This window comes from Harmonia axyridis, chromosome X, assembly GCF_914767665.1.
Source record: "Harmonia axyridis chromosome X, icHarAxyr1.1, whole genome shotgun sequence".
Lineage (NCBI taxonomy): Eukaryota > Metazoa > Arthropoda > Insecta > Coleoptera > Coccinellidae > Harmonia > Harmonia axyridis.
Window position 1 is genome coordinate 4,648,825 of NC_059508.1, and position 18,344 is coordinate 4,667,168.

Here is an 18,344-nt window from a genome sequence, read left to right on the forward strand (position 1 = left end):
GTATTTTTCATAACAATGGTCGTATCTCAATTTGAAAAGAAGCTTTTTGAAGCTTGAAGTTTGAAGTTTAGAGATCTCATGATGACAAAATTTTTCAAGAAACGTGTATCGCTGCTCAATCCTAATGAATACAGTGTCTAAAATTTCTGCGAAATTTTTTCATTTTTTATTTTTGGCCTACAGACTTGGAAATTTGTTTTCCAACTTAACCACTATATGGATGAGATAACTTGTTCATTCAGCTTCAATATCCTTTTTTCAAAATTTCGATACGAGCATTTCTTTCATCTGACAATCTGATATAATCTTCATCGGGAATAATATTAATGATGCCTTCAAAATAAATTGAAAGCTCTATTAGATTGCAATTTGGCGAATGCTTCACTCCTTGGGTAGATAAAGACATAAATTTATTATTTATGTGAATGATGTATGTCCACTAATAATGATTAGAAAATACATTTCACTATTCATTCATAGTAAAAATATCATTATAGACTGATTGACATGTCATCTTCTGGTATTACAGGAAATATATCTAGCTCAGGATTGAGAACTTGATCGGCTGTATACAGGTGTTCCTAAATTGGAGGTACAAACGAAAATTAGAGATTCCTCGGATAATTTTTAGAAAAAAAAGTGTTATAAACATGGGCCCGCAAAAATTGTGTATTCGAGATACAGGGTGTTAAAATTTGATTTTTTTTTCTCATAGCTTCTGCACTTCATAAGATATTCGACTGAAACTTGGCATAGATATTTCTATTTGTAGTTTACATCATATGATATTTGAATTTCGATTGCAAATCTACAGGGTGATACTTTTTCTTGAAATGTGCCCGCTTTTTTCCTCAAAATCTCAGTTATTAGTTTTGGCGTTTATTTTTCCGATCAGTATGATTCAAAATGATTCTATAAAGTATAATGTTCACAAAGAAGTAGAGCAACAAGAAACACCCTGTATTACGGAAACATGTTTTTGCAGGCCCATGTTCATAAGACTTGAACATGGGAATGCAAACGCTTTGTTTTATCCATAAATCTGTCAATTCCGTTTGTACGTCCAATTATGGAACACCCTGTACATTGAGAGCTAATATATTTCTTCAAACTTCAACTTCAAGATTTAATTCTACTTAATTGAATAATATTTTGGGAAAATGATTTGATTGAGTTGATTTTGCTCATGAAAGCAAATATTGTTGCAGAAGCCATATTTTCAGCGTCAAATCTACTCTAAGTATATCACAAAAATGAAAGAATCCACTTATCAATTTTTTGAAGACACGAAAAACCAAAACAACAATTTCTATCACGACAAAAAGAAAAACGACGAACTCATGTTGAGTATTATTATGTACCCACTAAATGTAAAATTTGAACAAATAACGTAAGAAATAAGGAAATACCTGACTAGAAGTAAATGCTTTTATGCGCTTATTTGAATTCATATAAGTTAATGCATTTTTTTACGTTCATATGAGCCGTTAGAATGTAATAAATCACTCAATAAGTCAGGGAAGAGACATTTCATGAAAATATAAAATTACGTGTTAGTTTCAACAGAATATTAGAAAGGTTCGATTTTACCCCTTTCGATAACACATCACTCAATAGGTGAAACTAGGAAAATGCCATTTTTCCCTGAATTTGGACTTTATTAGTCACCTCCCAGAGCGATACATGTTCTCCAACACTCTCCTAACTTTCCAATAACTTTTCTGTAGAGATATTCGTCTTTGCCTTTGGCTGGAACATTATTTTGAGCTCTGCAAAAAGCCACTGGGGTCCTGACCTAGAGAATTAGCTGGGTGTTCAAGCAGTTGGAAGCGCAATTCGTCCAATTTGACCATGGTTTTCATCGATTTGGGACAAGGGGCATTATCAATTCACGAAACCCATTTTTATCCATTTTCGAACAACAACGAATGTAGCGTCATTTAACCTTCAATACCTCGATCCAGACTTAAATCTGCTACACATTTCGAGAAAACAATTTCAAACAATTCTCTAGTAATCCAAATTATTATAAAAATCCAGTTAGTCAGCTGTGATGAATAAATTAATTTTAAGTTTTGTTACTCATTTATCCACTCTGTAGCGAAGATCGATAAAGATTCGATAAACTGTTTTAATCATCACAAAGAGAAGGATTACAAGAAACACCCCGTATCTCGAAAACAAAGCATTTTATAGGACTTTTTTCATAAAATTATTCAAAGAAGCTCTGATTTTCCTTTGCACCTCCAATTCAGGAACACCCTGCACATAGTTTAGATATCGTATATGTGTATATAGGTATACTGGGTGTCTCAACGAAAATTTGACCCCCCAGAACTCAGAAACAAAGAATTTTCGAAGATTTAAAAAAACTATTAAAATTCTGTTTTGGGAGGTACAAATTTCCATCATGAGATTGTTCCAGAAGATGTTTAAATTTATTTCTATCAAAACTTAATGTCCTTATTCTTTTTGTCTTTTATTCTATTATACATAATTCTCTAATACTCCCTCCAGCACTGACCCAGTGATGAAAGTTCACTGATTTTAAGCGGAATGATGCAATAGCTTTCGCTCCACAAATTGCGGTACACATAAAAAAGTACCCGGATAAGAGAAAGTGTCACCTCTACAATAATACTCCATTATTATGAGTAACCTCGAAACATTTAACAGATGTCTGTTGAACCGCGCCCACCCGTTTTTAACAATAGTGGAACACTTTAAAGGGGGAAACGAAAATTTTTCATTTTCTAAAAATATTTTCTCTGGACAAGAACAAATTCGACAATCTCCAAAGTATTAATTTCCTAATAATGGATGAGTTGTCATGAAAACAGAGTGGATATTTTTCCCTATCAATTTTGAATTATGCTTCTAACACCCTCAATTCACTAATCAATATATGCAACTCATTCATTTCCTTCATTTTCAAGGTTAATATGGATCTTATTGGATTTGGCTTCTCGTGAATTTTTTTTCCAGTTACTGGGTCATTTCTGAATATAATTGCTTCTGAGAAAGCAATTTCCATATTAATGGAAGCTTCAAGTTATTTTCCTGGAAAATTCCGTCTAACTCGAATAAATTAGACCAGCACAGCTAACAGAAAAATTAAGATGAAAACAACTTGTACCTATCGTTAAAAACTTGATATGTTGATTTCAATTGTGTTTTTGTGTAGATTAGTTAGGTTCAAGCTATATTATTAAAGAAAAATCGATGAACAATTATATCAGCATCTTAGCCAGAAAATAATTGAAGTGTTCTCTGTGATACATTGGAATGTTTTCAAATGTTCAAATTAATTTTTGGTAGAAGTTATTGTCACTTCCTCTGATCTCATAAATAAAATACATTTTAACTTGATTTGTTTAATAATACAATAATTTAATAAAAATAAATAATATTCAACTCAATAATTTACAATAGTTAGTTCAACTTCGAGTAATACTGTCACTTCCAGCAACGTAGTCAAAACTATCCAAGAAACAATTCTCATCTCGTTGTACTTCTGGTCTAATTCCCCATAAATAATCATTTCAATTGTTATTTGAATAATTTTAACGATTGCAGTTTTGAGAAAAACCAACAGCAAAAGATGTAGACATTCTTCACATCGAATTGTAGTTTTTGAGTATTTGTGCTGGTGAAATTATGTACATTGGAACTACATCCTAGATACAAGACTAGTTCTTTACTTCATCTAAACGACGAAGTTGACAATTTTATGCTCAGAAAGCATGAACTTGAATTCCGATACATTTCTCAATATAATCGAATACTTTTTTCCTCACTATTCATTCACACAGAAATAAGTTAAGAATAGAAAAATAAGTTACTTAGCTATTTAAGTTAATAGGAAGAGGAATCTTTTGTTTTTCATTCACTCGTATTAAATACTCGTGAAAATAATGAATGAGGTGGCCATGACAAAAAGTATTGGGAAAAATCGAAATATATGTAGAACTTTTCACAATTGTGAAAAGTTACATAATGAGAATAAAGGAAAGAAGAATGTGACGTTTTTCTCGTTCAATTCATCATGTTTTTCAGTGAATTGAATAGAAATGGCCACAGAATAGTTTTCGTTGTACGCTCATTCATTTTCTTTGGATGCTGACGAACTTATCTATCCAGTCTCTCGATTATCAGTTTGCAACTTTAACAAATTCAGCGTTATCGTAACCCCTGGCGTGCATGAATGGTGGAACAACTCCTTTCCTGTCAATAGCTCGTACTCTGACAAACAAGAAAGCAGCTACCAAACTTGATACAATGAGAACTAGAAGAAGCATAACCAGACCAGCAACAAAGCTGGGAATCGACATACAGATAGTTTCTGCGTCCCCTGAAGATGCCGATTGAATGACTACAGTTTCGTTATTTTGTGCTGAGTTAAGGGCGAAATTGACATCTCCAGGTGCCACAACTTGAATTGTTCTACTCGTATTCACGTCTGTCATCTCTTGTGCTTCCCTTTTATATACGTGACTAACTACGATGTTGAATGTATCAGTTGATCTTCTTCGTCTCACACCTTGCAGTTGTGCTGGCAAATTTTCAACAGACCTTGGTCGTCCTCCGAGTGTTGCTAGATTATTTTCAAATTCACCCTCGATGTCACTCTTCCTCTTCACTGTATTGTATTGACCGTGGTGTCCTGGAAGTGGTGGAGGGGGCAAATGGATGTCATTGCCTGATTGAGAGTTAGGAGCTGGTGAAGATAAGTTTGATGGATTGGAGGTAGAAGACGACGAAGTCTGAGCTTGAGGAGCAGGTACAACATCAGCATTGGGTTCAGAGTAAGCACCAGCTGGTCCTGAAGGATGTCTAGGGTCTGGGAAGGCAGGAGGAACGCCACCATATTCAGGTAAAGATGGAGGTCCATATTCTGCATTCAAACTGTTACCATGTCCGCTAGGTCCTAAGGCTGGTAGGCCATATTCTCCAGAAAATCCTAAATTGTTTCCGCATTTTGGTTCAGGGCAGTTGTACCTGCATACTTGAATGACGCATTGGAAGTGAACGTTCATAGAGTCTGGGAACTTGAAAGCTTGGAAATATGCGAAGGAAACGACTGAGGCTGATGGTCCGAAGTTCTTTATCTTCTGGAATTTGCTCATGATCTTAGGTCTTACAACGCATCCGTATTGATCGACAAGTTGGATGGGTGCTCTCTTTCCATCGTGAGCTACACAGTTCCTCACCAACATATCGAATTTATTTTCGTCGTCCTTGATGGCTAGAACCATAGTCATAGTTTGACCAATTTTCACGATGCCTGATACCTCAGATGCCCATGGACCTTTGCCTACTTGAATTTGCATCCAGCATTGCAAGTTATCACCGAGGAAGTTAGCTGTCACGGCATGAAGCATGTCTACTTGGAATGGTCGGAAAGTGACTGCCTTCTCGTAGAAATCATACCAAGTACAACGAAGTTTTCTGGCTTGATCCCAGACTTCTTGCACGAATGGGTCGTATTGGATGATGATTGTATTCTCGACGTAGCTTCCACTTGGTGTAGGCCCTCCGTAGTTGGCAGCGTTGTGATTGGCGGAAGATGACATGCCACAGCTGTTGAGGAATATTTCGAATGTTGCACTTAGATGTCCTGTTCCTGGCTTCAAATGAACGCAATGGTGGTCGCTGTAGAATCCTTTGGAGAATATCATACCGTAGAAGGGTCTGTCAAATTCGATATTGACACGCATGTGCGTCTTTTCACATTGGACTTGCAGGTGTTTTATTTGAGGCATATCTGGCGTTGCAAGAGGCCAAGGGTCGTCGGAGCCTCCTCCTCCACCTCCTTGGTGTAACCCTGATGGGGGAGCATATCCAGGACCAGAAAGTGGTGGCCCATATAGACCTCTATGTTCTAGAGGTAGAGATGCCGAATCGGGCACTGGTGCATCGCATTTTGTGTTCTGTAATAATGAAAAATTTGGTATGAAAAAGAATAATCCGATTATCAAAAATAAGATCACATCCAAATTATTTCATTCCATATTTAGTAGATCAGCCGAAAAAAAATTTCATGTGAATAGAAAATGTTGATTTTATTATTTGAAATTATTCCGAATAAGAATTGAAAGTGACAAAATGAAATAGGAATTGAACGTTTAGATAAACATTTCATAAATGTAATGTTGAAAAGCTTTTCTAACCGAGCACTGGTACCTGCATAATGAAGAGAAAATCGTTGATGTAATTCTATTATAGATCTTATGAGGGTATTATGTATAATCATAACTATTCAACACACGTTTTAACTCCTTATTTACAGTATCTTCCATTTAAGAATTATGTAGCACAGTCAAGAGATTTTCTGGTGAGAATTGGAAAACTGACACAGGTTATATGAAATATTGATCCTATCAGAAAATAAAAAAAACGTATACGCGAAATTGAGTTTAAGTCCTGTTAAATGTTGAAGAATTCACTGTGTTACCTGTAAATAACCAGTCTGTTATCATCATGGCAGATCTACGATCAAAGACTATCTCAAATAAAAAATTACTCTTGCTTCTAGCAAGTATATGAAAGTTTATCATATTATTCAGAGAAAAGTAGGTCACAAAGCCACAAATATTCGATATTCATGTCGACTGTGGAAAGAAAACATTTTCCATATATTCAACGAAGTAAGGGAATTGTTTCAATCAATTCCTTGGATGTAATTGAGGAAATTGGGAGTTCTTACCCTTAAAAATGACACTGTGAGTAAGCCGATGCATAGAAGATTGAGTGACTTCGTCATTTTGTTCGTTAGGCCAGTATATTCTGAAAAAAAATAGAGAAAATTAGTAAAACCAAAGCAATGTCCATATGAATAATATTATAAGTTGCAAATCATTTGCTATTACAAAAAAGTTAAGTAATGCAGGTAACTATTGACAAAAAATACTAGTGAAACATTTTTTGTATGGATCTGAATACTGAATTCAAATTAATTTTTTTTTATACGTATGTTTTATTCAAGGTTTGTAGAATTAACTGAATGAAAAGATGTCATTTAAATTGAAATGTCCAAAGAAATTCCCGGAATATAAATACGTTTGAGTTTCTTGAATTAAAACATTTCGAAAACTTGAACCGAACTTGTGAACTGAGATACTTCTACCTTACACTGTGTGAATTTTAACTGCCGCATGCACGTCGAAAAACAATTGCACGACGGACGCGTTCTGTTCAAAAGGTACGAACACTAGTTCTCATAGGTAAACGGCTACTGAAGAAGAGGTGAAAAAATTCTAAGCTGCGATATCTCCCACTCGAAAAAAAAAAAGATATAGAATGCATCTCCTCCGATTCGTTCAATTCGCTATCTTCAATGCATCCGACTTTCTCTTTTCGGTGATCGAAATACTCGAAAAATAATTCGAGAAGAATGAGAGTTAAAAACGACCTTGGTCCGGTCGCTGTCCATATAATTAGTCTGTTCATTTCACTCAACCGACGAAGAGAGAGTAAAAAGGACCCGAGGATGTAGATCCAGAGTCAGATGTGAAAAATATACACAAGAGATAGTCTCACTACAGAAGACGCACAATTGTGACTGACCTACTAACACACTCTTAAAGCACACTTCTCTTCTTCGAAGTCTCTGGGTACTAAACATATATACATATGACGGCTCTCTCACATTTCCATTTTGTTCAGTTGACTGCTTCGAGATCTCACAAACAGAATGTGTACATATAATAAATTAGCGATCTGAAAGTATTTTATTCTCATTAAACTCCATATTTGCCGGCATCTTCGACAAATGGCGCACGAGATCTACTTTCCAAGCATTTTTATTTCACTTCCTTATGCAAATTGAGAAGATAGCAAAATGTCCACTTGTCGTTCCGGTTTAGATTAATTTGAATTAATTATTCATATTTTCGTGGTTATTTACTCTACGTGAAACTTTACTTTCGTTCGATATAAAATACTGTTTGGTGGTAGGGAAAGTTATATCCTATTCATTCGACCTTTTAACAAAAAATACCGTTTCAACACTAACAACTTCAATAAAATAGTAATTTGCCCCCTTTTGATATTGAGGAAATTAAAGCATGGACACTGAAGATTTTCTATCAAACATGATTATTCAATTAACAGTTATAAAATATATAGCCAAAACATATACTTTTGAAATTTTAAAAGAAAACATCCATTTTGAAATCTATATTTTGGTCGGAGAAGACTTTACAGAAAATATGAAGGGGTAATGCTTGATCTGTAAACAAAAATCGTTGATCATTTTTGTAAATAAAGAAAAATTGTTGATATCAATCGAATAGAGATTAAATTCTTCTGAATTGACTTGAAAATTTAACATCTATATTTTTATCAGAGAAGACTTTGCAGAAAATATGAAGGGATAATGCTTGATCTGTAAACAAAAATCGTTGATTATTTTTGTAAATAAAGAAAAAATGTTGATATCAATCGAATAGAGATTAAGTTCTTCTGAATTGACTTGAAAATTTAACATCTATATTTTGATCAGAGAAGACTTTGCAGAAAATATGATGGGATAATGCTTGATCTGTAAACAAAAATTGTTGATAATTTTTGTAAATAAAGAAAAATTGTTGATATCAATCGAATATAGATTAAATTCTTCTGAATTGACTTGAAAATTTAACATCTATATTTTGATCAGAGAAGACTTTGCAGAAAATATGATGGGATAATGCTTGATCTGTAAACAAAAATCGTTGATCATTTTTGTAAATAAAGAAAAAATGTTGATATCAATCGAATAAAGGTTAAATTCTTTTGAATTGAATTTGAAATTTGAAATCTATATTTTGATCAGATAAGATTCTGCAGAAAATATTAAGGGAATATGAAGGGATATTACTCAATCTGTCAACAAATATCGTTGATCATTTTTGAAAATAAAGGAAAAATGTTGATATTAATCGAATACAGATTAAATTCTTTTGGATTGAATTGAAATGAATTGAAAATTCGAAATCTATATTTTGATCAGAGAAGACTTTGTGGAAAATATGAAGGGATATCAACAAATATCGTTGATCATTTTTGAAAATAAAGAAAAAATATTGATATCAATCGAATACAGATTGAATTCTCTTTTTCTTGAAAATTTAATTGAATAGTCAAAAGTATTTATTTTCATATAATCGAAACAATAGTTATAGTTATCTTCAGAGAGTGGAATAATCAAAGTTTAAATTGATGATGAACATTATGAAAAATTATTCTTTTCCCAAAATCTTTAAAACTGAACAAATGCTTCAGTGGAGAAAATTGGTGAATATTCAAAAAAATTGTGGCGGTTATCGAAATCGAGTGGAAAAGAGTTCAGTGAGACAGAACAGTAGGGAGAGAAGCGATTCTCATCATAGGACATGTTGAAATTCTTTTAGGTGCTGGTGCAAGTCATCCATGAAATAAGGTGTTAATAAAAACTCGGCAATGAAAATACCAATCCGATCATCCATTTCAATCGACTCCAAAATCGTGATAATCATTCAGCCAAGAAAATATGGCAATATAAATACGAGAATCCATACTACTAGGTTACTGGGTGAAATAAACTGAAATAATATTTATTTTCTAACAATCTGGACCAATTACATGCATCTTCGAACCGCGAATGTATAAAATTATTCCGGAGATAAAAAGAAATCAAGGAAATAAATGAATTCGCTTCCGATAAAATTGCCTAAATTGTGATTTGAAATCCGGGTGAAAGGCTCATTAGTTCAACTCAGAAATGGAATTTCAAACAATGGTTTAGAATAAATTTCTCCTCATCTCTTATATGTAATAGTATGAAATGGTTGTAATTATAAAAATTAATTAGGAGATGAAGGTTAGCGAAATACGACAGCAGTGTATAATCTTGTTAGAGGAGGATCACTAACGGAACAATCATTTAGAGTGAGACCTACTTTAGCATCCTCACTAGACATTGAAACGACCTTGTCTTATCAGAAAGCGCGAACTCTATCGTGATTTCTCCTCAGGAGAAACAGCGAGAAATTTTTCAGTAAAGAATGTTCACCACCGAAACATCACACAGGACTAACACCGAACCCTGAAAAAAAAGTCCATCGAAAAAAAATTCAGCCTTAGCGTAAGAGAAATTCCTCAGAAATTGATTGCTAAAAAAATCGTTAATTTCTTCATCAACATAATTTCTCTTTTAAATGGTAGAGGACGAATCGAATTGAATAAGCGAGGCAAATTGAACACTTCCATTTCCTAATTGAAATTATCTCAGATGAAAACGTTAATAATTGCGTCTGTAAGAATGAGGTCTTGTTTCAATGGCAAATAAAAGAAATGCAGATGCTTGAGGAAAGAGCTTCACATACTTGTTTTTAGAAAGTAGAACATGCATTTTCTATTCGGTTCAGTTTTGTGTGATCTAATACCATAAGGCAGAGCCTAGAATTATTTTCAACATCCGTTTGTGCTGCTTGGCCGCATCAACCACTCAAGTTCAAAATGGAAATGAAAAAAAAATCGAGAAAGCGATCATTCTGTACTTTTGGAATTTCTGTGTTTCTGTTGTTGAGGAAAATTGGGAAATCATGTTATATGACTCTATTCTTTTGATCTTTGACAATTTATATGTGGAAAGAAGTTTCACCCATTGTTTTCATGCATAGAGTAGAACGTTCTTATAAGTTGATTGTTAGAGTGACGCAAGTAATTCAATCAGAAAATTAGAAATCCGGCAATTCCATGTCCAGAACCATGAAAAAGTCTTTTGTTATTATCTGGATTTCTCCTCCTGAAGAGATTTACATTATGCGAATCCAACATTCCAAAAACGCAATCTAGAAAGTTTCACATTCCGAGAAAAACTAAATTTTTCTCTACAGTCCATCTCTTAAAAACTCTAATGGTGAAGTGACGGATACCGAAATACCAACTTGAAAAATCTTGTTCAATTGTGCATCATACGTGAACAGAGATGATAGTAATTAATTTCTCATAAGCTCTTAGCACCATAATACACTCATTGAAACATCAATTTCCCTAGTTATCCTCATGAATGCATAAATTGCTCAATACTATCAATAACAGTTATTTCATATACACATATCTATTCGTATCTCAGCATACATTTTTCTGTTCTATTAATCATGTGTTTGAAGCGTTTCAAACTGAATAATATATCAATTTTAGTTACGTTTTATTTGCCACTTAATTGGACAGTACTGGTGGAATGAAGACAAATTTAATGGTTGATATGATTTAATACGAACAGGATCGGTTGGGTATGTTTCAAATTGGATTTTAAACTTTTTTATTGAATCTATTTAACCCACTCTTCCGAATTTATGTCTGCAGTTACCGGATATTTTGATTTACTTCTCTGTTGTTTTATTGGTGAAACGAAAACATAATATGCGTCCTATTAATCCTAAGAAAACTGCAAATTGGACACTAGGTTCCTCATTTCCTTTTTGAATGCATATTTCGATACGTTCCGAAGTTCGAATCATAGTTTAAAAAAAAAAATCAGAAATCTGGAACTATAGAACTTTGGGATAAAAAGAATTGTATTCAGTATAATTTTAAAAATGAATATGCCGAATTTCATGATTTTACGCCGATAAGTTTCTGAAATATAATTTTTTTCAATTTTATTTCGCTGAATCAGAATTTCAAAAAACTCAGAACTCTGAAACTATAGAAGCTAGGACTTTGGGGTAAAAAGAATTGTATTCAGTATAAACTGAACAATAAATACGCCGAATTTTATGATTTTACATCAATTAGTTTCTGAAATATTTTTTTTTCAATTTTGTTTCGCTGAATCAGAATTTCAAAAAACTCAGAACTCCGAAACTATAGAAGCTAGGACTTTGGGGTAAAAAGAATTGTATTCAGTATAAACTTGATAATAAATACGCCGAATTTTATGATTTTACATCAATTAGTTTCTGAAATTTTTTTTTTCAATTTTGATTCGCTGAATCAGAATTTCAAAAAACTCAGAACTCCGAGACTATAGAGACTTTGGGGTAAAAACAATTGTATTCACTATGAATACAATTCTATACAAAATACAAATTGATCAATATGGTATATCAAATGATTTTTTTCTTATTTCATCTAGATAGCTGTTATAATTTCCAAGAAAAAGTTTGGAAAGCGGACGGGCTGGTTTTTTCATTGATTTTTACATATTCCGAAACGTGAATTGTGAAAATTTTAATGCTGTTACATTTTTCCTCGAAGGCTTCCATACGTTTTTAATGGGAATTAATAAACTTAAAAATGAAAAAACTGAAATGAAGATACAAACCTTCCACAAAAAAATGTATGCCTTCAAACTGTTCACGCCAAAAATTCATTGAGGAAGAACACATATTGATTTTGCACAAAATTAAATAGGGAAGTGAAAAATTAACTATTTAATTATGTTTTTTCTTCAAGTTAGCAGTTATGTTGAATTAAAATTTTACTAGAACTTTTCGAAAGATTTTTCGCTACATTGATCGAAAATTGGATTTTATTTGAATCATAAGTAGTTCTTTCATCAATAATTCATCGGTTGGATTTCAGCAATGACCTGCCGAACCCATGAATATGCTTCTGCATTATCTCTGAGTAAATGTGTCCCATATAAAATTTTGCAAATAAATTAAATCGATTGGAAATGTTAATGCATGATAGACTCAACACCTGTTAAGAAAACGCCTGCGCAAGAAAGTAACTTGACACACTGGCTTGCTTTCTTTTCCACTGTGTGCCCAATAAATTGTTCTTACACAGAGGCAGAGTATAGCCGGCCTATAGCAAATCAACCTGTCGAAATCTCTTATCATCTTGATTTTAGCCATTACAGGTAAACTGAATACGGTGGATCTACGTGTTCAAAAACTAGGGTACTAGTGTTGACTCCGGAGACCATAACCTTAACCGAGTTGTTGGGTTCAAGGTCCCCTTTGACCAGATGATAGGCAAGGCCTCGCTTTCGATGAAGAAGAGATATCTTCCGACACGAGAGATTTCCAACAGAAATAGGTTACATTTTTCAATTATTTCGACAGGTGTTTTTTGGATGAAGAAAAAATTTCGGAATTTTCGATGTGGTCAGTATTTCTGTGCTGCTTCTTCTGGAATCGAATTATGCGAATCTATTGGAAGGTGAACCACCTTTTTTCCGTCAATTTGATAGGGTTTTGTTTGGTGATGATTAATAGACATTATTATCAAAAAAATATGTAAGAATTACTATGTTAAAACATGTGATTTTCGATATTTTTTCATCGAGTATTTTAAGAATTTTAAGACATTGAATGTCATTGAATTTCTTGAGGAAAATACTGGTTTTTACAACAACTTTGAATTTTGGAAAATCATGTTACGAGTGATTCTTTTCAAAAAATCTTTTCCTGAAATTTCGTTACAATGAGTTCAATTTTTGTATTTTTTTTTGGGGTGAAATTTTAGTAATTGGTCAATAGATTCCACAATTCAATTCCTTAGGCACAACACAGAATTTTTGGAAGACTGGATCCACAACTGCACTTTTCCGAAATTTTTCCGGTCTTTTTCACTTTTGGCCCTTACACACTTACACTTAATCCAAATTTTGTTGATGGCAAGTCAGTGGTGATCACTCAACACTGCGTAATATATCCTCGAAACACAATCACACGTAAACACTGGCACCTAACATTCCTCTAAAACAAAAATGCAGCCACTTTTTTTCATACACAACCGAGGTGATGGGCGCTAAAGGAGTAATACACCTTAAAATCTTCTCTTGATTATATATGGCTGTGAAAGTTAGGTCCCCACTCTGTCGTATAGACGGTAGTAGAGCAAGTAAGCTCCGCAGAAAGCTTCATTAGCCCGGATTCTAGTTCTTATGTTATTGTATTCGGATTCAGGATTTTTCGTACTAACCGATGTCATCATATTTTGGCATACCTTTGCCGATTACACAATCGGATTTTTCACCCCAGATCCGGTACTTTCCCTACTGGATTTTCTCCATCGACATAACGGACCTTCTTGAATGTATCCGGTTACGTTTCCGTTTTAACATTTTGGGGTTCCTTGCAATCAAGCAGGTGCACCTTTGGGGTGATTACTGGTTGTAAGAAATAACTGTATTGTCTGCATTCTTGAGGGTCTTATGTAATTTTGTGTTATCGTCTTGGAATAAATGTTCACCGCTTTGAAGTTCTCACATTAATTTTTTTTTTCGATATTATGCGTGAATTTTTTGTTTTTATAATTCTAATAACACGGTGAGTACGAAATTTTACCTGAAGCTTAAAATTCTTATTTATATTTACTTGCCAAACCTCAACTAGGTCGGATTTGTTGTTACGGAATTATTGAGTTTTTTTTAATATTCAATCATTTACTTTGATTCTGATGTAGCTATCAACTCAAGAAGCTTGAAATGATTATTCTATATAGACACGGAAAATCTCAACCAGATTGGTTCAATAATGAAAAATATTGGGTTTTTCTTTTCAAAAATTCTTCTTGAATGTTCTACAAGGTGTTCCTATAAATTGTAGGTACAAATGAAAACGGTAGATTCATTGGGTCATTTCAAGAAAAAATGTCCTATAAACATAGGGGCGCAAACGCTTTGTTTTCGAATAGAGGGTGTTAATGTTTGATTTTTTCTCATAGAACCTTCCCTTCACTAGATATTAAACTTGAATTTGGCAAAGATATTTCAATTTAAAGTTTTCATCATGTGATAATTTTAAGAAACAAGTGTGCTATAAACATGGGCACATGAACGCTTTGTTTTTGAGATGCAGGGTGTTGGAATTTAATTTTTTTTCTTATAGCTTCTGCAATTCACAAGATATTCGATTGAAATTTGATATAGATATTTCTATTTGTAGTTTTTATCACGAAATATGCTAACTTTGAAAGCAAATTTACAGGGTGATATTTCTTCTTGAACATTGTCTGCTTCTTTCCTCCATAACTTCTTTGGTCGAAAACTGGTAGTTTATAAAAAAGTAAAAAGAAACTTAGTTCCAGTACTAAACTTTTTGGTTTCTTGTAGTTTTGTAGTAACTGCTTAAAATTTCGAGAAAAAATTCTCTAGTAACTCTTAGGAAAATCCAAATGATTATAAAAAAGTAGGTTAGCTGTAATGAATAAATAGATTATTATAAGTTTTGGTACTTATGTCCCCATTCTGTAGAGAAAATAAATTAGGATTCGATAAGCTGGTATAATCATCACAGAAAAGTAGGACTACAAGAAACACCCTGTATCTGGAAGAAAGCGTTATCGGCCCATATTTATAGGTTTTTTTTTCTTAAAATAACCCAAGTAATCTCTCATTTTCTTTCGTACCTCCAATTTATAAACATTCTGTATAATTGTGAAATTTTGCATGAAGCTGTCAATTTTAATTTTATATCTACTCGATCGGAATGATTAGATAATTTTTTTCTTTTTCCTGCTTTGTTTTCTATGGTTTTGATGACCAGCCATATTCAGAAACAAAATTTCAGCCTGATTGGATCTGTTATCAAGGAAATAGTAGATATTTCTTTTCTAATATTCTGATGACTCGTAATCGCCTTGAAATTTTCGACGAAGCTTTTTTTTTGTTATTTTATAATGACACCCAAAGTTGGTACTATAGCCACGGAAATTTTGGCTACTTCTCAATCCCAACTCCGCTAGTTTTGTGTTCGCAGAAATATTGGCTGATTTTCTTCTTGAATCTTCTATGGTTCCAGTAACGCCATTAACACAAAATTTCACAAGATGCTTGTGTCAATGGATTGATGCAATTTTACTCCGTTAGTCAGGCTCCTTTTTTGAATAGGAAAAAGAATAAAATTTGACCAAGAACAATTCAATGGAAACTAAAGAATTAATTGATCTTTCACATGTGGGAATGGAATCAAGAGATTGGATTCTAATTTATTAATGTTGAGTAAGTACATAATTTTTTTCAATATTCATTGATCTTCTTATTACTTACTTCTCGTTCATTACTTCAGGAAGTAATACAGTCCTATCGATTTGCATGAAATTTGGTAGAACAATTTGGAAACCCCTTAATTTTTAAGCTGAACAATTTTTTCTGGGAAATGTACCTATGGCACAAAAATATCAAATATGTAATTTGGTATATATACCCTATGATAACTCTCAATAAATATTTCCACTACGAATTCCTACCCCTAAAAGAAAAAAAAACTTTGATAACATATTTTATTTGGAATCCGGAAGTACCTAACGACAGTTTTTTTTCTTCGCAAATGTTTGACATTCAAGAAGAGTTGAAATTCAAAGTATCACGACCAGAACAATAACAGATTTTGTATTTTTCATATATATCACTATTCCAAACTAGGAATCACCCGAAGCAAATCACTAATTCAATTGTTTCATCATTTGAATATACCGGATCATGATAACCATTGGCCCAATTTTTTTTTACACCCATCAAAACGTGCTATACGGAAGAATCGATGATTCATCCAGTTCTTGTCATAACTTTTCGCAACAATTCCATCCGTAATGTACGTCTACTTATTACTCCTACTGAATGTAGACGGAGTCAATACCACGCAAACAAAACGGCACTTTCACTTGTTTTATAGGCGGGATTCACATCAACTTAACGGATATGACCGACTTTTCGCATCTGGCGTTGGACACACGGAAACTACCACCGAAACTATTTCAATAAATTTCGATTTCATTATGATTCTTATGGTAGCAGGTTAATAGATATTCATATAGCCAACTCGATGCTATTATGAGTAAGTTTTATATGTAATGAATAGTAATAAACATATTTCATGTCTCTCTGTGATGCAACCGGAATTGCCGAAAGATAAAATACACTTCCCCAAGGAAGTCCAATCAGGAATTATTAACATCGAAGTAGGCTGTAAACGTCTAGTCGCGGCTTTATTTCAGGTTACAAAAATATCACGAAAAATTATTTTCATAATGTTTGTATCAGTGAAACCCCAAATTACGAAGGGACGCATACAGTCATGATTTCATAAACTGAAATTCAGGTTCTATAACGTAAAAATATCGTGGAAATCCAATGAAGAGATATACAGGGTGTCCCGGGAAGAATGCGACAAATGAATACCATAAATTAAGGTCATCATGCAGGACCCGTATCAAGATGTTTCAATCGCCTGAGTGCCTTCGTTGGGGATATACAGGGTGATGTTCATCTTATGAGAGAGATTTTACAGTTCAATAACTCTTTAACTAATCGACCGAATAATTTCAAATTTTGAGGTTTTGTCACCCTTTCCTATCGCCTTCCTTCAATATTTCTGAATTCGAGTAAATCAGATGCGGACTAGAAAAATTTCAGACTTTTCCTATTTTCGTAAATATTGGATCACCCTGTACGTGAACATTATGATTTTTTTCCATTTTCGGAACCACAAAGAATAAATTAATTATAAAAATTCTAAATCTCTGCTTGGCACGGTCATACAGGGTGATCAATAAACATTCCCTTATGAGTGAAATTTTTTTAGTTCAATAACTCTTCAAGGAATCCACCGAATAATTTCAATTTTTGAAGTTTTGTCGCCCTTTACTATCGCCTTCCTTCAATATTTCTGAAATCGAATAAATCAGATCCGGACTTACAGAATTTTAGACTGTTTCTATTTTCTTGAATATTGGATCACTCTGTACGTCAATATCATAATTTTTTCGTTTTCGTAACCACAACGAATTAATTCATAATCAACATTCTAAAACTCAGCTTGCCACCCTCATACAGGGTGACCAATAAACATTCCCTCATGAAAGAAGTACAACCGATTCAACCGAATAAGATAGCGAAATCTGTGAAACAACTATATCATATCAACGTGCCCAAAAATGCATTAAAATGGAGGAATATCATTTTGAACAATATCTGCTGAACTGAAAATATTTTATTTTTGATTAATTGTTTTCAAGATCAAATATTTTCAATTTATTTGCTGTTTTTGTTCTATTCTTTATCCAGCTTGTTGATTGAAAGTTTTCCTAAATAATTTGAGGAAAATTTAGGTGAGACATTCGTGAAGGGTGAAACAACTTTAATTTTCGAGATAATTCTACCGATAAATTCAAAATTTTTTGAACTATGAAATTTCTTTCATGAAGAAATGTTTATTGATCACCCTGAATAATGGCGCCAAGCAGAGATTGGAAATTTTTATTATGAATTAATTCCTCGTTATTATGAAAACGAAAAAAATCATGATATCAACATACAGGGTGATTCAATATTCAAGAAAATAGAAAAGGTCTTAAATTTTCCTAGTCCGGATCTGATTCACTCGATTTCAGAAATATTAAAGGAAGGCGATAGTAAAGGGAGA

At 33.2% G+C, this 18,344-nt stretch overlaps 1 protein-coding gene across 3 annotated transcripts; it reads right to left on the bottom strand.

The window, feature by feature from the left end:
• Positions 1-3,358: 3,358 nt before the first annotated feature.
• On the bottom strand, positions 3,359-13,745 carry LOC123686050. Of its 3 annotated transcripts, none has more exons than XM_045626003.1 (3): positions 13,572-13,745; positions 6,707-6,786; positions 3,359-5,930 (listed from the first exon to the last, which is right to left on the bottom strand). In XM_045626003.1, exons 2-3 carry the CDS (start codon positions 6,761-6,763, stop codon positions 4,152-4,154), a joined length of 1,836 nt encoding a protein of 611 aa, XP_045481959.1. In that variant the 5' UTR covers positions 6,764-6,786; positions 13,572-13,745; the 3' UTR covers positions 3,359-4,151. The 3 variants fall into 3 exon arrangements, with proteins under 3 accessions (XP_045481959.1, XP_045481960.1, XP_045481961.1); XM_045626004.1 differs by lacking the exon at positions 13,572-13,745 and adding an exon at positions 7,132-7,217; XM_045626005.1 differs by lacking the exon at positions 13,572-13,745 and adding an exon at positions 7,127-7,144.
• Between the last annotated feature and the right edge of the window lie 4,599 nt (positions 13,746-18,344).